Source organism: Alosa sapidissima, chromosome 10 (genome assembly GCF_018492685.1).
Source record: "Alosa sapidissima isolate fAloSap1 chromosome 10, fAloSap1.pri, whole genome shotgun sequence".
In the NCBI taxonomy this organism is placed as follows: Eukaryota; Metazoa; Chordata; class Actinopteri; order Clupeiformes; family Clupeidae; genus Alosa; species Alosa sapidissima.
Window position 1 is genome coordinate 7,698,305 of NC_055966.1, and position 16,718 is coordinate 7,715,022.

The 16,718-nt window shown below is 40.9% G+C and overlaps 2 protein-coding genes across 13 annotated transcripts; one reads left to right on the plus strand and one right to left on the minus strand.

The window, feature by feature from the left end:
• Positions 1-2,148: 2,148 nt before the first annotated feature.
• On the plus strand, positions 2,149-8,744 carry si:dkey-260g12.1. The gene is made up of 10 exons (XM_042106057.1): positions 2,149-2,160; positions 2,585-2,654; positions 3,751-3,861; positions 4,616-4,765; positions 4,854-4,935; positions 5,188-5,273; positions 5,572-5,694; positions 5,872-5,903; positions 6,067-6,202; positions 6,990-8,744. The coding sequence occupies exons 4-10, from the start codon at positions 4,624-4,626 to the stop codon at positions 7,265-7,267; spliced, it is 879 nt and encodes a 292-aa protein (XP_041961991.1). The 5' UTR covers positions 2,149-2,160; positions 2,585-2,654; positions 3,751-3,861; positions 4,616-4,623; the 3' UTR covers positions 7,268-8,744.
• Positions 8,745-9,016: 272 nt separating this feature from the next.
• cd27 (CD27 molecule) lies at positions 9,017-16,707 on the minus strand. Of its 12 annotated transcripts, none has more exons than XR_006034452.1 (7): positions 15,077-15,249; positions 12,200-14,104; positions 11,933-12,068; positions 11,336-11,464; positions 10,510-10,725; positions 10,082-10,186; positions 9,017-9,863 (listed from the first exon to the last, which is right to left on the minus strand). XR_006034452.1 is itself a non-coding variant. In XM_042106053.1 (7 exons), the coding sequence occupies exons 3-7, from the start codon at positions 12,066-12,068 to the stop codon at positions 9,751-9,753; spliced, it is 705 nt and encodes a 234-aa protein (XP_041961987.1). In that variant the 5' UTR covers positions 13,995-14,104; positions 16,010-16,613; the 3' UTR covers positions 9,017-9,750. The 12 variants fall into 12 exon arrangements, 10 of the variants coding, with proteins under 10 accessions (XP_041961987.1, XP_041961981.1, XP_041961986.1 ...); XR_006034453.1 differs by lacking the exon at positions 15,077-15,249 and adding an exon at positions 14,250-14,301; XM_042106053.1 differs by lacking the exon at positions 15,077-15,249 and adding an exon at positions 16,010-16,613 and having other exon boundaries at positions 10,082-10,190; positions 10,508-10,725; positions 13,995-14,104.
• Positions 16,708-16,718: the final 11 nt, after the last annotated feature.

Below are 16,718 nucleotides of genomic sequence, written 5' to 3' on the forward strand. Positions count from 1 at the left end.
TTATATAAAAGGAGTTAACTTATTGTTTGACTGCAACATGAAGAATGCCAAACTTCTCCAATAAGCTTCTCAAAACATAGAATTGAATGTCTTCTCAATCTGTCACTGTCAGTTTTCAACTTTGCACAAAGTCGTAGATATAAACATGCAGTAAGCGCACAACGAACAAACGAAACCAGCTTAGACAACCTGCTTCTATAAATGCAATACAGAACTACTCGTCATATCACATCTTCATAATGTTCTCAAAACAATAAGTAAATTCTTTTGAAAAATCACCAAAGTGTGTTCAATAAATCACATAAAAAATAAAGAAGAAAAGTGAATGCTCTACACATGATGTTGTGATATGATTGTTATGATACTATACTCAAAGGAAATTGTTAAGGATGTATACAAATGCTGGCTATATGCAAGAACGTTTGCCGTCTCTGTCAAAAGCACTGGCTGTAGTGTGGGATGGTGTTGTGGATTAACACATTCAGCATGTGTGAGTCTACCAAGACATGAATGAAACATTGCCATTGGCTCCTTATATATGGGTTCCTTGTTGCTAAGCATGCATCGGTTGTATACATACAATGTTTACAGAGGTGTGCAATCCGGGATCAGGCAGGAACAGTGTTCCGGAGTTTTCTATTTTAATTGTCTGGATAAGGTGATTTAACCCAACAATTCAACCAGCCAGTGGGAGTACTAGTTAAGAGTCATCGGTACCATATCACTTGAAGTGTCGTTAATGCAGTTAAGTATGTACTGTAATTGGCAATACTACTTCTTACATAAACACACAGTACTTGTTACTGATGCCAACCCTGGCACTCTAAAGCCTACCCACCCTGGCCTTGACCTCTACAATCTGCCAGTTCCTAACTTTATCGAAGTGCATGTTGTATTGACATTTGCTTGAGTTAGATATACATGGTACTGATCATTTAATGATGTATCAAGTGCTAAAGTATCTACTGTGATGACACCTTTACAACACGTCACAGTGTAGCCCTTTAATGTGCAGTTTTTTTTTAATTTATTTTGTATTAATTAATGTGCAGTTTGCAGTTTTAGAGCATTCTGTCTGATCCCAAGCTTTCACACTCCTGCTGGGTTGTGTGTGTAGTCACTAATGGCTAGCGATTTCTCAATCCTTCATGGTGCCCCCCCCCATGCAGGGTTGGGGGAAAAAGCTGGCCCTTGCTTTAGCACTTAGTGGAGCCCAGTGATGTGTTTTGAATAAGTTACCAGGTGGGATGTGTGCAGACCGGTGCATTTGGCAAGGGACTGGGCTTAAGTCAACGTGTAAGTAACTCAAAGACGAAGCAAAAAGGACTCGCTAGCTTTTAAATGCAAGAGCACTGAACGACAAGCATTTAACAGAGCTGAGAATAAAAAGACACTGCTGAGCAATTACATCGCCTGCTGCTGTTTTGTGTTCTCCTGTGGTCCGTGCAGTGTCTGGTGTGTGAAGTGAATACACATAAACAGTTCCTGTATAAATATACAAACATTTCCTGATCAGATAGCATCAGGGAGTCTGATGCAATACTGCTTTGTGGGTCCCTCTGTCAGTTTGTGGTATTTCAAAAAGTATATTTTTAAAACCTGTCAGAATAAACAGGAAGAACGGACACTGACTCACAGTTCTATCTGATGATCTATCTATTACCTTGTTTTGGAATGTATGTGTAAAGATGATTTGACTATTTTATACCTTTTAATAATATACATGCACCTATGCAGATATATACACACACACACACACACACACATATATATATATATATACCTATGCAGATATATATACACACATAAGTACCCAAATGCATATACACTCACACACGCCCACACCCCTCTATCCATACCTCATGTGCTCTGTCACAGCTGTGCTGTATATTCTTTCCTTCAAGTCTCCATCATTGATGAATAATAAAAAGCAGTCAACAGGACCAGTGTAAAGGTGCACAGGTGGGTGTCTGAGAGAAGAACAGACAGGTAGAAGGTAAATAAACATCAGATGAGGAAAGAGTGACGCAGCAGAGAACAAAGGCGAGTAGGAGGAAGAGAAAGGAAGAGAAACAAGACGCCGTGAAGGTTCCAACAGCAGACACAACCGGCGCACCTATAAAAATCTGATGACAAAGTCTGCAGCTGGCTGTTGTTGAGGTATGGCTAATATGATTTTCTTTTATTCAAAAATGTCAAGTTCATTGTGTAATTCTGTCTCATTCATTCAGAGATTACTGCTTTTTAAAGAAATGTAGTTTTTGCAGTATTAGTTGATATTAGTTTTGCTAATATGGTGTAATATGTTAATATGTTGTTTCTGGAGATCTATGACCGAAAGATAGAATAAATGAAAAGATATTTTTGCACAGATCAGAGTGCAGATTTTTCATCTTGTGCTTGCTAATCTGTAAAATGTTAGGCATATTTAGCACTGATTCTGTTGCATTCATTGGAGTGATGAGTTTTTTTACTGTCTGTTGTCTGTTGCATTACTTTTCTATGACATTGCTTATAGTAAGTGCAATAGGCTACAGGTCTAAAAGATTCCTGTGATGTCTCTATTTCTTGTTCTTGTTGTCAGCATGGGAGCGAGTCTATTCTTTGCAGTTCAGCTGATGCTGATGGCTCGCCGGACTTTCCTTCTCCCCCTGGTACAGACACTTATTACTACTTCTCTTGTTCTTTCCATTACCTCTTCACACATTTTAGCAAACTAAGTTAGTTATAACCACAGAAAAACTGATATTTCTGTTGGCGTAAGACCTTGTCTCTCTTCTTGTGCCCTCCTTTCAGCATGACGGGTGTTACGTTTGTGAACCAGGTGAATGGGTACTGGGTAGCCTTGTGGGTTTCCCGCCTCTGGTGTGCTTTGCAGAAACTTTTCTTTTACTGTATGTATGTACACATGCATGCAAGCTATGTTTGTGTGTATGTAGATGCCATAAGTGTGGGGGGCGTTCTGCTTACCTGACACTGTGCTTTTTGATTCTGGGAAACCGCACAGGAAATTTCTATTGCTTTTGTTTCCCCCATTTCCTTCTGTGTCAATGTTCATCTCTCTCTTAGCATTTGTACAGTATGTCTGCCTGTCTCTCTTCATCTCTGTCTTGCTCTCTCTCTCTCTCTCTCTCTCTCTCTCTCTCTCTCTCTCTCTCTCGCTTGCTCTCTCTCTCTCTCTCTCTCCCTCTCCCTCTCTCTCTCTCTCTCTCTCTCTCTCTCTCTCTCTCTCTCTCTCTCTCTCTGGATGGGAAAGTCAGTGCCCTTATGAAGAAGAATAACCACATCCTGCACCAGCATACCTGCATGTGTGTCATATTCTTCTGAGCCCTGCTTTCCTGTTATGCTTGCTCTCTCTCTCCTCACGCACCCATCTCTCTTACTCATGCCCCATGCAGTCAGCACTTTGCGTGCGCTGTGGTCTGCCGAGCTAACTGCACAGGTGCGAAGATGTGTGTTTCCACCTGCTGTTCTTGAGCTTTTAAATAACTGCCTCAGTGGAAAATAAATTACTTGCTGCAAGTGAATAAAATTAGCTCACAGTGAAAATAGGCCCAGGGCCTTGATCTGAGCAAATGATCTGTCTGATTCAGTGCTGTGCAACATCCCTCTCTTCCTCCTCTTGCACCTCCTCATTCCTCTCTTCTCATCTCATCTTAGCTCATCTCAGCTCAATCAGCTCAAATTCAAATGCTATTCTGGGCATGTCAACATAAACTCACACTCTGTTTACTGTCATCCGTGTGCCAGGATCTTATCAAGCCAGCTGTTTAAGCTGTGCACCATGCCCCCCCACCACCTACACCCAGAGGGAAAACCAGGAACATCAGTGCCACCCCTGCAGAAGGGACTGCAAACCTGGTAACATCAACTTCCACAACACCCTCTGTTTCATCTCTAAAAGCCAACAACATGTTGCCCAGTAATATTTACATTATTAGTCATTTAGCAGACAGCGCCTGAGCAAAATCCTGAGCACCTTGTAGCGAAGCTAACTAATGAGATGAAAAAACATGATGGGACAGATTATCTAGAAGAACTTTCTATATTTGTTAAACGTGTGCAAAAAGTATCACTTTTGTGATGATTGTCACTTATCACGAAAAGAAGAAAAGCAAATCTTAGAGGATGCATTGAGAATCTCATGTTTCAAATGAGCAACCTGTCACCAGTTCACTACATTACTGGTACCATGCAGCAGACACATTTCTATGCCAGTGCTACCAAGTGTGTGCCGATGAGTCTATACGGTTATACGGTATAGCAGAAGTAGTTTGTGCAGAGGGCCAGCACCCTAATTCTACCGAATTATAAAGTAACAAATGAGTCATTCTTCCTGTTTTAATTATAGTGTGTTTTTCTTATTGGGCAGCATTTCTAATTCTAATAATCTTAGGTTAAGGCAAGAAAGCAAGAAACACAGGAAATGAGTCAAATGAAAGAATCATTTGCTATTTTTATGTTTCTCTCTTTCCTTCTCTCTCTCTCTCTCTCTGTGTGTGTGTGTGTGTGTGTGTGTGTGTGTGTGTGTGTGTATGTGAATGAATTTATGTATGTATGTATGTATGTATTTTGCATGTATGTATGTCTGTGCCTGTGTCTGTGTCTGCGATAGAGTTCAACATGGAGGTGGTTGAAGTTTGCAGTAGCAAGTCTAACATGAGATGTCGCTGCAAGGCTGGGTTCACATGCACAAAGAAAGACACAGATGATATCTGTTTACGCTGTGAAAAGGAATTTACTCCAACTACAGTAAAAATACATGGTAATGACAAATACAACATGTGATTGTGTATGTGTATGTGACTCAGTTTATATGTGTATAAACAGGTCTCTGTGTTTTTGTGGTATAGACAACACCAAGACGACCAAGTCATCGTGTGAGGAGGGCTCTTTTTTAAGTTCAACTTCTGGACGCTGTGAGAAACACAGAAAGTGAGCTGGACTTCTGCATTTACATTAATTCATTTGTAATCCAAAGTGACTCACACCTGACAATTATATTACAAGGGATTATATTGTCCCCGGAGCAACTTGGGGTTAAGTGCCTTGATCAAGGGCACAGCTGTGGAAGATGGGAAACACAACACACACAGACAGACACAGACACGCACGCACGCACGCACGCACGCACTAAAGACTGTGTTGCAACAGATGATTGATGATTGTGGTTATGTATTTTTTCAGCTGTACCGCTATGGGACGTAAAGTGCAGACTCCAGGAAACACCACCTACGACACCATCTGCCTGTCACAATCTTCCCCGGCATCAGGTGTGTGTATGTGTATGTGTGTGTGTGTGTGTGTGTGTGTGTGTGTGTGTGTGTGTGTGTGTGTGTGTGTGTGTGTGTGTGTGTGTGTGTGTGTGTGTGTGTGTGTGTCTGTCTGGGATATTGGCTACTGTTGTACACCTTTCTGCCAAATTTGGATTATTCCATGATGCTTATCTTCTAATCCAAATAAAGAATTTAAATGTCTGTGTCTCTGTGTGTGCCTGTGAGTGTGAGTTTATACTTGTGTGTCTGGGGTAAGAGAACAATTTCCTTCCTAACATTTGTCTTTCCATTTCAGGGGATGCAGCTTTTCAGTGGCAGTTGCCTCTGGTGGTGATTTGCATGGCAGTCTTTGCCTTTCTCCTTCTGTTTGCTTTCTTGTACAGTCACAGAGAGGGAGAGGGAGCCTGTCTTAAGCAATGTGAGCAGCAACTATATTTATTAACTGTACATTTTATACTATAGTGTGTGTGTGTGTGTGTGTGTGTGTGTGTGTGTGTGTGTGTGTGTGTGTGTATGTGTATTGTATTGTGTTTTTCTCAAACTGCACCATGGGAAATGTGAAAGTCATAGCTATCTGTTGGTCTCCCATTTTCAGTGCTGAAGAGTTGCTTTCCAGGCAGTGATAAAGTAAGTGTGTCATTTGGAGGAAAATACTTTAAACATTAAACTAGAACAACAACAATGATGATGATAATGATGATGATTATGATGAGGATGATGATGATGATGATTATAATAATAATGCCATCTGCTGTGGAATAGGTTTTTGAATTGTGCTTGTCTTTCACAGGCAGCCATGAACGCAGCTACACTCCACAAACCCAAGGGGCCAGTGGCAACAGTGGATTACCAAGAGACTCATTCTGATTCATTGCCATCAGCCATTTACAGCAACAGCCCTGCCTCATCTCAGCCAGGAGCTTTGGGTATAGCATACTGTTTCCTATTGATAGACTGAAAAGGTCACAAAGAACATAGTCTGTAGTCTACAAATCTGTAATCCATTTCTATTGCTCTTATGGTTAATCTTCCATCATTTCACTCATTTCAAATACACCATTATTTAATAAAAAACATTTGTGAAAATAATTTGGACACATATTTGAACGTTCATCTTGACTGTCTTGCCTGACTGAAACCTTGCACTTGTGAAGGTTGCATAGTTTTAATTAAAGTTTATAGTAGCATAAAGTAGTTATTAATTAAAAGTTAAGTCAGAGCTGTAGCAAGTGATATTTATGTGTTTAGTTTTAGCATTGGCTATTCATGGGTTTTATCAGGTCCATTTCCACAGGTGTATTAATCAAGCACCATGCAGTCTGCATTGATAATTAAGGTGCTTGATTTTATACACCTGTGGGAAGGGACCTGATGAAACCCATGAATATGGAGAAATAAAATGTTTCATGGCCATAATTGAAACATGATGTCTTTAAAACAAGCATAATTTACAGTATATGTTTCATGGTCTATGGTTTTCTGTCATTGTTTTTTCTCTGTGTCCGGTTTTCTGCATTTGCTTCACCATTCCGCTGTCTGTCTGTCTGTCTGTCTGTCTGTCTGTCTGTCTGTGTCTCTCCCTTCATGATCTTTTTGTTTTGTTATGTCTGTTTCACTCTTTTCATCTCACCTAATTCTGCTTTTCACCCTCTCTCCCTCTTTCTCTGTCTCTCTCTCCCCCCTCTCTCTGTCATTTTGCTGTCTCTCTCTCAGGTCCTCTCTACATAAACCATCCAAGCACCGTCTTTGTCAGCCTACTGAATCAGTTTGGCTTAGGGGGAGCAGAAGGAGGAGGAGGAGGTGGAGGAGGTGGCCGTGAGAAAGAGCGAGATTGTGCAGAGTATGACAACCCGATGCCTGAGGGAGGTGAAACTCACTCTCCTCCTTCTCCCATCCCTCTGTCCACAGAAGAAATGAGCCGGGAGGAGACCTCTGTTCCCTCTCAGGAGCAAGGGAAAGAGAGCCATATGTCTAAAGAGGAAGAGCTCTGATGGAAGAAGTGAGGGCAGGAGGACAGAGAGAAACAGCTGCATATACACAGGCAGAGAGAGAGAGAGAAACAGAGGGATAGTTACAGAGAGATCTAAACAACTAACATTAACCTGGTGCTCACAGTTATACAAAACCCTGTTATTGCCAACTGTCATGTTATTGCCAGCTCTCTGAGATAGTAATCTCACATGGATCAGACACATTTCACTGGTGCACCTACAATTTCCTCTCAACCTTTTTTGTCATTTCCTCTGATATTTATCTTCCTTCACTAAAAATAGATGTTCACTAACAGGGTGTGGGCAAGTGGGTTAGTTAAACGGTCTCAGAATAGCCTCTCGTCTGCCAATCACGTAATTGACATCACTCAGGGACCATCACATCTGGCCATCACATACTTCTGCAGTCTGATACAGAAAGCCCTGTGTTTTTATTGATGTGATGATCGATGATGATTTTAACATAAGGTCCAAAGGCCAGAGAACACAGGCATCACTAGGACTAATGTCTACACTTTGTTACCCCTGCTGAAAAAAACAGCTAGAGACTAGTAGCTGGTTTGAGCTGCTTTTATCTCGTCTTTGCTGGTTTTCTTCCAGCTCTTGCTGGTCTTTGCTGGTGTAGGTGCTTGGGCAACCAGGCGGACATGCTGGCATGACCAACTGAGGAAGCTAGTCATGCTGGTGTGACCAGCCTGTCATGTCGGATAAAGCTGGTGTAAGATGGTCATGCTGGTGACCAACCTACAAGCTTGACATTGTTGTAAGATTGTCACGCTGGTTTGCTAGAATGGCCAACATAAGCTGGCATGGCCAGTTAAACCAGCAATGTAGAGACCAGCAACACCAACCAGCAAAACCACCAGCTTGAGGTGGTATGACTAGCAAAACCAGTTGAATCACCATTGTAAACTGGGTAAACCATGTTTTCGCAAGAGTTGTGTTGGTCTACTGTAGCTGGTCAACCAGCAAACCACCTTAAGCTGGTCAGGCTGTTGTTTTCAGCAGGGACTACACTCCTAAAACGAATGTGTTGAAAGCAACACAACGTTTTTAACACATCTCTGTGTCCAGAGAGGGACAACACAGTTTGTGTTGTTTCCTTTTTTATTTGTTACACAATGTATTTAAAATAACACAACTTGCATTGGGTTTTTTTAACACATCTCTGTCCACATCCAGATAGGGACAACACATTCATCATTCCTTTTAAGATGTAAAATGATAATATCATAAATGAAGTTTGCTTTATTTATTCTGTGTTTTAGTGCCAATCTGCCAGATTTCTCACAGCACTGTAAATATCTCTTCAGAGACTTCAAAGTCAGGTGCCTGTAATGGATCAGATGTTCTTGTACAGGTTGGCAATCCATTCCAGTATATGCTTGTTTTTATGGATCTAAGGAAGCGTGCTAAGCTTATTATGTACTTTATATGGAAGTGCAATAAATTAATAAAGAGATTTCTTTTAATGAGATTTTATTGATTATTTGAATTTTACCATTATTATTTACATCACTGTTTTTATAATACATGTGAGACAGCAGCTGGTAACAGAAAAGATACATGCCAAGGTTATTCTCTTATTTACCTTCTATCGCTTTTATACTACGGTTGCCACAATTTTGACATTTTCAAATATAATTTACATACTCTTGGCCCTAAAACGGACTCTTTCATTAAGCTATACCCCAAACTGCTAGCTTTATCTGAACTATTGCTATTGATTATTATGTCTGTTCATTAGTTCCGAACCTATCCTTGGTGAGGTAACATATTCTTTGTCCTCTGTTTACCACTGGCATTCTTAGATCACCAAGGGCTTGATATAGTGTAGCTATAATACAATTAGGTAACACATTGATTGAACACTTTGACTTGGATAGTCAACCCACAGAGACTTCAGAGATCATCTATTGACATTCAAGTTCCGTATGTAAAAATATTGTTGAACAATTACAGTACTGAACATCATCTTAACCAAATCCAACCCCTATCCCCTAACCATAGATTGCAGTTAACAGAGTGTCAACAGATAGTTTGTTGATCATCTGAGCATCTGAAGATAGTCTATGGGCAGAGTGACCTAAAATATTTTTTTTACATTGAAAACATTGTTTCTGTAGGGCCATTCATTTGAAAGGAATTCACAAAGCAATGGTTGAATTATACACCGGAAAAAAGGTCACAAATTGGTATGCAATTGTACTATCGTGAAGAGAACTTAGTGCAAATGTCAGAAATTAATTGACATTCTGAAGACAGTGTCACAATTGAAAGAAAACAGATACAGGATAACCTCTAACTTATCATTTTACATTACATTTTACATTTACATTTGCATGTGCGCATGAGTGTATGCGTGCGTGCGTGCGTGCAAGTGTGTCTGTCTCAGTGTGTGTGTGTGTGTGTGTGTGTGTGTGTGTGTGTATTAGAATATAATTCAATGTTTATGTTCAACACAAAATTCCCTCTGTCACTTGTCAATTGAGATGATCGGATCCATCTTTTATCCATACTTCCTGGAGGTCTGTACACACTTCAGGCAAGCGCAAAGTCTCTTCTTCTGTACTCTGTGTGTCCTTTGATGACGAATCTGTTGAGCAAAATCAACATTATAAAATGGATAGATCCATCTAATCTTGGTGAGTTGCCTTAGAAGCCATTGTAAAACAGTCTGCAAACTTCCACCTGCAGTTGCATTACATCAGTATTACTGTGCCACACCAAGATTGTGTTGTTACTTGGCAACCACTACATACATACTGTATATACATATATATAAAACATTGTAGATGTTGTGGAAGCACAAACCATCAAATGTGCAGCAACCAAGTGGCTCCAGCTTTCTGAGCTGAGTGGCAATGATGAGGAGGAGAATGCACACGCAGACTATCAACACCACTGGAAGAAGCACTGCTGCTGAGAGAGAGAGGGCGAGACTTTGACTCAACATCCTTTAATTCATCATTGATCAGAAACTGTTATCAGTGACTCAAACAATTCAAAACTGAACTATGAGACCACCATTCACCGCAACTGACATCACAGCTCTCCTTACGTCTTATGTTTTTCAAAAACTTCAAAAGATTTGTAATACTTCAAAAAAGGTATACCCCACTAATGAGAAAGAAAGAGAGAGAGAGAGAATGAGGATGGTCTGGAATAGATACATTTAACTTGCCTTTAACTTGTTAAGCTGTTATAAAGACTAAAATGCTAAACTTAAACTGAAACTCTACCATCTGGCTCTTTGGCGAGAGTTGTCCATTCTGGTTGTTTGACATCTGTAGTTGTTGACACGGTTGTAGTTGTTGGGGGGGTAGTTATAGTTGTAGTTGTTACTTTTGGTCTCTCTTCTACACAGTATGAGCAGTCAGCATCTATGCACCTGTGACCCGGCATGCAGCGACACTCAGTGTTTGTCGATGTAGTGCAAGCTTTGAGCTCCTCCTGGCCTATAAAAGACACACATCGGACAATCAGTTAGTGTGAGAGAAACGTTGTCACACACACACACACACACACGCACACACACACCTGCACATCTACATACTCCCAGACCAACAGGCTGAGGTGGCATTTCAGTGTATTAGAGATATTTGAGAAAGTGCCAGTTAATGTGTGTACATGTTAGTGTATGTGTTTGTGTGTGTGTCTGTGTGTGTGTGTGTGTGTGTGTCTCTCTATCTCTATCTCTCTCTGTTTGTTTGAGAGAGGCATGAGAGAAAGTGAGAGATAATGTCTGAATGTGTGCATGTGTGTGTGTTTAAGCATGTGAGTCAGTTATAAGGACAGTACTGAGCCCCCTATGCCTGGAACCCACCAATGGGAAAGCCCCTCATCTATCTGACCTTTACTTCACACACTCATTTCTGTCTGGTTGTCATCACGTTTAATCTGGATATCAGTTTTATTCTCACACCAATACACTGTATGAATAATCTGTAGTGTCTGAAGAGTACAGTACTTACTAAGACATACTAAAGTTCATTTTTGGTACTGTAGGTAATATTATAAAGACCGCACAGAGCTAAGAGTGAGAGAATAAGACAGAAAGAGACTTACCAGGTCCGCAAGTCTGGCATGCATCGCAACGCGACAAGGCATTGTACACACTGATATACATTCCTTTGCTGCACGGCTTGCATTCTGTATTTCTGGACCCTTTGTGGCATCTAGCTGCCATGATCTCACCTACACAGATGTACACACATAAATACATTTACAAGTGTCTGTGCACCTGCAAACGTACACACACAAGTGTGCACAAACACACACATGCACGCAAGCAGACACATGAGCACATGACACGTACAATAATCAAATAAACTTAAACAGAATGATATGAGGTATAAAACGACATATCTATTCTGAGCACCAGTTTTGTGAAACATTGCTGGTAAATAGGAGATGTGCAACAAACTTAGACCATAAGCCACTGGGTGAACAATCATTTCTAAATCATTCCATTGCCACTTCACAGGTAAGCTCATATTCTATAAATGATCAATCAAATTCAGTAAGTAGCGTTTTGTGTCATGTGTGTCATTCTGAGACGATGCTTTGGGTGACAATCCGGTACTGAAAAAAAAGATCACAACTTTGCAAATGTTGTGAGATACAGCTTGAGAACAGTCTTCCACAATGGGCTCTCAGACTTACCTGGTTTGCATTTGTTGCAGCACTTGTTGGGAGATCCAGAAGGCCATTGATACTCTTTGCGCTCATCACAAGTGAGTGAGTGGAGGAAGGGGAGGTTGAGGTTCCACAGGAGAACAATAATCCAGAAGACCCTCATCTGAGAACGGGCGAGTGAGGCAGAAAAAGGGGGAGCAGGATGGAGAGAGAGAGGGGGGGATTCAACTTGGATAGAAATACAGAGAGAAATTGTATCACTCATCTGATCTCTGTTTGAAAGGACTGTGCTACCTTCGGACCTTTGGGTCTTCACCCCTCCAAAGTTACCTCTTCAACACCAGGTGCCGGGCACAGCTTCACAGGACGAAGATTTAGTGCTCAGTCCTTATAGGTACACTATCAGCAATCACCATCCGTCTTAAGACACACTGTCTTCCCACATCCAAAAGCAGGAAAGACACCAATTACAATGCATTTTGGTATTCGTTTTTTTTACGTAGTTTCTCCAACACATCCAACAGAAATCATCCAGCCTGATCAGAAGCAGCTAAGCTATTAGCTAAGCACAGCCCATTCATCAGAACAAAAACTGACTTGTATAGACATTGGCACCAATGTCTACACACATTTCAAACGTTGTCTGTCGGGTCACGTTGTCTGTCGGGCTATCTGTGCTCTCTGTGAATTAAATTAAATTCATATAAATGTAAACCACTTGAACAAAATGTGACCACCATGTAAGGGGTCTCCTCAGTTTTAATATACCAAAGAAATAGCAGACACCCACAATCAGTGTGATAATCAAAACAGTCTGAAATGAGGTCCCAGGGAAGAGAGAGGAACCCAGGCCTTACCCTGTGTACAGCCGAAGAAGAGGATCACAGAGCAGATCATCCAGACCCCTGAGTGAGATTGAGTAGGTATGACAGTTGGAGCTATCTCGCAGTCACATTTTACTCCTTTATCAGAAATGTCAAGTGATGAGTCATTTATGAACTCTCAAAAGCTCCCTGGGACCCCACTGATCTCTACCATGTCTACAGTGCACCTAAGCAAGCGCCCTCCAAGCTCCACTTCACCTCCCCCAGACTGTTTCCATGAGCAGCACAGGCTCTCTATATTTTGACTCTTAACTGATTATTGAGCCTAAACGTTCCAAAACAGTCTAGAGTGGTACTAACCCCCCCCCCCCCTCCCCCACTACATTTGTGTTACCTTCTACACTAACTGAGGGTCTTGTTTCTCCTTAAGCCTCTGACTCAAATGCAGAACAACTTCAAAATGGTGATCACTCATCTGATAACTCGCTGTTAGCTGTCATGTGGGTTAAGGGAGGTGACAGTATTTGCCAGTGGCGCCCAGATAAAGCGAGATAAACAAAAAAACGGGCTATAGTGCGTCGTCAGCAGGGTTCTTAAGGACTGGCGTATCTTTTGTTTGGTCTCTCTCTCTCCCTCTCTCTCTTTCTCCGCCACTGTCTCTGTCTAAGACAACCCAAAATTATAAGCGCTGTGAACTGCTTTTTTCTTCTTCTTCTTTTGTGGCTTGACCTGAATTTTCACTGAGCAGCCATCCCCTCATGTGACCCTCTCCCCTCGATGTCCCGCAAATGGCCTGACTCACTATCAACTAGCAAACTTCTAGTCAGGTTACTCATTTTCATTTCAGATCAGACTCAAATCAACTAACGGCCCTCCAGAATCATCTCTGCAGCATTATATATATATATATATATAAAAGGTTTCAGGCTGAGAGCTGCTGCTTCACTCTGAGAAATAACATGTGGTCATGCTGTGACCAACCCCTCCACTGTCAGCGTAACCACACGCTTTAATGGTGCAGACCCTCGGTGATGCTACTATAAGGAGGTTATTATGTTAATTAACAGAGAATGAGAGCACAACTATACATCACCAAAATCCCATCTTCACCATCATCATCTTCATGTTCTTCTTCTTCTCATTCATTATATTCAACACCAAAGTCATTACAACTCATATTTTTCTCAGTCTTCTACTTTTCTTTTTCTTCTACTTCTTCATCTTTCTCCCCTTTTTTTTCTTGTTCTTCTGTCAGCAAAGCTTACTAAGAAAAGCCGTGAGTTGACTCGTGAGGGGATGTGGTTTTTCAGATGAAGGAAGTTGTTGACATCACCTCACTGGTTTTCTCAGCATGGGCAGCCGGGTGTAGTGAAGCCTGAAGGTATCAGCACAGAAGCACTTTCAACAGGTTGGGTGGTGTCAAATACAATACTAATGGGATCAAATCAATTTGATCAAATTAAGCCTTCTTTTAGTCAGGCAGAAACAGCGCAAAGAGAATACAGTCCCCTAAGCCATACCTGTCAACACTCCCGTTTGTCCCGGGTTTCTCCCGTATTTCAAGGTCATCTTCCAGTAGGGGAGACCGGGTATGGTTGTAACACATTTTTCTTCAGCACCTAAAACTACCATTTCTTTTAAAGCTACAGTTCTGGAACTTTTTGGCAAAGTAACCACATTTGTCTACTACAAGTGGCAACCATTTAAATCTCTTCAACTATATTACAGAATTTGTGAGATTATGACAAATACAGTGTGTACCTTTGTTACAACCTACCCCACTACTGGGGTAGATTGTAACACCTATTGGGGTAGATTGTAACAGGTACAAAAAAATGCAGAAAAACAATGGAATTCCATTTGATATACTGATTTATTGCATAAACAGGGTACACAAGGTGTGAAAATAGATTCACCAACATATTGTATACCATACAATCCGTTCTTCACATAGAGAATGAAGATCATATTAACGTTTTAAACTAAATATAAAAACCACAGCGTTTATACTTTTGTGTGTGTATGTATTTGTGTCTCTCATGGAAAGAGAGAGAGGGCTGAACAGTCACACACACAAAGATGAAATTAAACAGACATTAAATAGGTCTACTAGCCCCATTCCACAGGTTGTAACATATTCAAAAATTGTGTTACAACCTACCCCACCACTGTCATCCATTGTTTAGCTAGCTGTATTAGCATGGTGCTTTGACATTAGCAAGAGAGAGCTACACCATTCTTTACTAGAGAAACTATAGTTTGACCTGATGTAACTCATACAACTGTATCTACAATGGTAAAAGCACTAGAAAAAATAATTAAAAAAAAAAAAAAGTTACTTTCTTACCTCAGATTTTTCTCCTTACTCCGGGATAAATGGCACTAACAACTTGAAAATGTCCATGTGTGATCGTTAAGGAAGTCTGAGCAGTCAGAAACTGTCACATGGCTCATATCTTATCCCTGATTGGTGGAATTGGTGATGTTACAACTCTCCCCATGTTACAACCATACCCGGTCTCCCCTACCCTCCCGTTTTGTTATTTCTCCCGGAAAACTCCCGTAATTTGCATGGCCATCAAACTTCATTTTAAAATCATTGATCCATTCAGGTTGCCAGATTGTGTATGAAATACATCCTACACATACACGATCACTTAGTTTCAATTTCAACCGTTTTGTCATAGGCTAAAACCTGGCAACCCAAAACCCAAATAAGGAAGCGGGTGCCAACTGCAAGTGCAAGCGGGCTAGTTGAATGGCCTACTCTAGAACTAGCTGTTGTGAAATTGTTGGGAATTTAATTGATTAACACATCACATAAACTGAGTGTTGTTGATACACTGAACTTGTTCCCTCGGAACCAAATCTGACAGCAAGCAGGTTTGGAGTTTTGGAAGTAGGCTGCAGGCAGGCAGCTGGTGGATACATAACTGGCATGCGTAAGGTAATGGTAAGGTAAAAGCAACGACCGAAATGCAGTGTTGAAACACGTGTATGAAACGTATTAAATATGCAAACACAGATCCGGTATAAACACTGACCCCCCCCCCCCCCCCCCCCCGAAAAAAAATCTCCCGTTTTTGGAAAGCTAAATGTTGACAGGTATGCCCTAAGCTCCCAAACGTGGATTTATTTAGCACGACTTTTCGGACATGTCCTTCATCAAAAGTGCAATTTTGATGAAGGACAACATGTCCAAAACGTTGCGCTAAATAAACCCACGTTTGGGAACTTTAATCAGTGTGCGGACCTTTATTATTTCTTCTCAGTTACTAACCGGTATTTGGTCCAGCAGCACCTGCACTCTTGTGATGTGCACGCACTCCTTTGTTCCCTATCAGTACACTCCATCAATATGTGAGGTGTAATTTTGAATGCCAGCCAGAATATCAGTTGTTCCTTTCAGTGGAGAAAGGGGCCCAGCGCACTTTTGTTAAGCTCATTCATTCATGTATATATTTTAATTGTTTACTTTTGACTGTCCTAAAAGACAACATTTGGCTTAGGGTGGATTGACCACACAACATTATCTCTTCACATTTCTGTCAGAATCACAGATCTGAAAAATGTTGTTTTGTAAATGTTGACAGAAAAAACGTCAAAAAAGTAATATTCAGGAGGAATGCCTGTTTCTCGGTTTACCTGAGACTGCAGCAAATGTCCCCTTAATTGGATAAATGGTTTACACACATTTAATGTATGCTACAGTGCAATAACACATGTCCTTGTTGGTTATAACATGTTTTAATATGCTATTCGAAATGGTGTAACGATAATAACGATAGGCCTAAATTGATAAAAAACAAACGTAGGGGGGTGTGAAAGGAAATGCGTAGGCTATAGAGAGAATGTGTAACTGTTAGCCTATACATTAACCATATGCTTACCCTTACAGTACTGCTTGTGGTGTGGTGGAGTAAACATGCCATTTTCATTTCTTCCCTGTTGTGTTAGTCTGTGTTGGCGAGAATCCGTCGATATGCCCT

What these genes read in the sequence shown, in the direction of transcription:
- si:dkey-260g12.1 (XM_042106057.1), top strand. Translation starts at nt 4,624, where the DNA reads ATGGAGGTGGTTGAAGTTTGCAGTAGCAAGTCTAACATGAGATGTCGC. An exon ending in ACAATCTTCCCCGGCATCAG is followed by an intron (nt 5,274 to 5,571) that starts GTGTGTGTATGT and finishes TTTCCATTTCAG; the next exon opens with GGGATGCAGCTTTTCAGTGG. An exon ending in ATCTCAGCCAGGAGCTTTGG is followed by an intron (nt 6,203 to 6,989) that starts GTATAGCATACT and finishes TCTCTCTCTCAG; the next exon opens with GTCCTCTCTACATAAACCAT.
- cd27 (XM_042106043.1), bottom strand. Translation starts at nt 12,170, where the DNA reads ATGAGTGATACAATTTCTCTCTGTATTTCTATCCAAGTTGAATCCCCC. An exon ending in CTGCAACAAATGCAAACCAG is followed by an intron (nt 11,465 to 11,932) that starts GTAAGTCTGAGA and finishes ACATCTGTGTAG; the next exon opens with GTGAGATCATGGCAGCTAGA. An exon ending in ATGCCAGACTTGCGGACCTG is followed by an intron (nt 10,726 to 11,335) that starts GTAAGTCTCTTT and finishes TGTCTTTTATAG; the next exon opens with GCCAGGAGGAGCTCAAAGCT.